We start from the raw sequence: 2,114 nt of genomic DNA, 5'->3' as shown, positions 1-2,114 counted from the left end.
GCTCATTATATTTGAATCTAAGTTTGAGTTCCCATCCACTTTAGTTTTTTCACTTCTATGTGACTCTATAGTGAACATATTTTTTTCCTAACCTGTTCACTTTACAAAATACATTCTATCTTCTGATAGATTTTAAATGCTGGTAAATTTTATGCCTAGTTTTGCATCCAAATCATATGCCAAAGTTTTATTATATGACCCTCAATTCAGCTTCTTCCATGAAGGTTGGCTCAAGATTTGTTTTAGAAAGAGAAGTAAAATTTTAATTTTATCATCTTTTAAGAGGACTGTTTATCAGGACTTGAAATCATTAAACATAGGACATAGAAACAGTAAGAGTATGTCAAATTATTTGTAATGGATTGAAATATCAGTTCTCCATTATCTTCGCAACATGATTTAATTTTTTTTTTATAAAATCTGGTGATTGTGAGTTTCAGGCTCAGTTTTTTTTCACTTAGTAGTGTACATAACCATAATACCAGGTGTAACCACAATCATTGTTTAGCATTTAACCTTGCTTCTCTGCTTTCCTCACTCCTTTCTTGTGAGAGAGCTTTCTAGGCAAATCATTTGGATAAAAATTCCAACTAACATGCAGGAAAGTCAGGCTCACAGTTAGATTCTTTTGGATATATGATGCTATTCATATTTAACCAAGATTTCTCCTCGCAATCATACTTTTTAATGTTAGATATGAAGAATTTCAATGTGAATATCAAATTCTAAACATTTAGTTTCCTTTCTCCTCCCACTAACTGCTCATCTACTTTCTCCAGGTTATTTTAGAGGGCATACTCAATAAAATGGATGGAGGAAATCAGTCCACAGTGTCAGAATTTGTGCTTCTGGGACTTGGCCACTCATGGAGTATGCAGGTCTTACTCTTCATGATATTTTTGCTGCTTTATGTGATCATTGTATCTGGAAATATTGTCATTGTGACCTTAATCATCACTGACCCTCATCTCCATTCCCCCATGTACTTCTTTTTGGCTAACCTGTCCTTTGTTGATATGTGGCTTTCCTCAGTCACCACTCCAAAGATGATCACAGACTTTCTCAGAGAGAACAAAACCATTTCCTTTGCAGGTTGCATGTGCCAAATCTTCTTTGCCCATTTCATTGCAGCAAGTGAAATGGTGCTTCTGGTGTCCATGGCCTATGACCGCTATGTGGCCATCTGCAAACCACTTCATTACTCCACCATTATGAGCCTGCAAAGGTGCACTGGGCTGGTGGTTTCTTCCTGGACCACTGGCTTTGTGCATGCCATGAGTCACCTGGCTGTGATAGTGCAGTTGCCTTTCTGTGGCCCCAGGAAAATAGACAGCTTCTTCTGTGATATGCCTCTGGTGATCAAGCTGGCCTGCATGGATTCCTATAATTTAGACATTTTAATGAATGTTGACTGTGGGTTTGTGGCTGTAACCAGCTTTATTCTCTTGCTGATATCGTACACATATATTCTTCTCAGTGTTTCCCAGAGATCTAAAAGTGGTGCATCTAAAGCCCTGTCCACCTGCAGTGCCCACTTCACAGTTGTGGTGATCTTTTTTGTGCCCTGTATCTTCATTTATGTGTGGCCACTCAACATCACCTGGTTGGACAAATTTCTTGCTGTGTTTTATTCTGTTTTTACACCTCTCCTCAATCCGGCCATTTATACATTAAGAAATAAAGAGATTAAAAAGGCTTTGAAAAGATTCAGGAGTTATTATGTAGGTTCCCAGGAAAAGGCTTAATGCCCAGAAATTCATTTAATGTACTTTAAATTGACAATACACTGACCTTATAATATAGTTTAAAATTCAAGGAATATAGTTTATAGGTATAAATAGTTCCAGTTTCCAGATACATCTGTAGATTTGAGGCAATGCAGAGATCTTAAATTTTACTAATCAGCCAACGTTGTGAATTATTTCCCTAAAATCCATACAAGAACAATCCTTTATTATGTAAAAATTATCTTTTCAGTCTTTCTACACCATTAATAATAGGAAAAAGCACCTGCAAGCAAGCATAGTGACTTTAGTGTTCATCTGCATTGCAGCATGCATCAGTACAGGACATCTAATTAAACCTCATTGTGTGTGAACCACATTATGTATGTC

General features: G+C 36.7%; 1 protein-coding gene across 1 annotated transcript; it reads left to right on the top strand.

Annotated features, from left to right (window-relative positions):
- Positions 1 to 803: 803 nt before the first annotated feature.
- LOC101965131 (olfactory receptor 4K3) lies at positions 804 to 1,745 on the top strand. Its single transcript, XM_005342470.2, has one exon. The coding sequence runs from the start codon at positions 807 to 809 to the stop codon at positions 1,743 to 1,745; it is 939 nt and encodes a 312-aa protein (XP_005342527.1). The 5' UTR covers positions 804 to 806.
- Positions 1,746 to 2,114: the final 369 nt, after the last annotated feature.

The sequence above is a fragment of the Ictidomys tridecemlineatus genome, chromosome 5 (assembly GCF_052094955.1).
Source record: "Ictidomys tridecemlineatus isolate mIctTri1 chromosome 5, mIctTri1.hap1, whole genome shotgun sequence".
NCBI classification, from domain to species: Eukaryota; Metazoa; Chordata; class Mammalia; order Rodentia; family Sciuridae; genus Ictidomys; species Ictidomys tridecemlineatus.
This window is presented reverse-complemented; position numbering and strand designations above follow the sequence as displayed.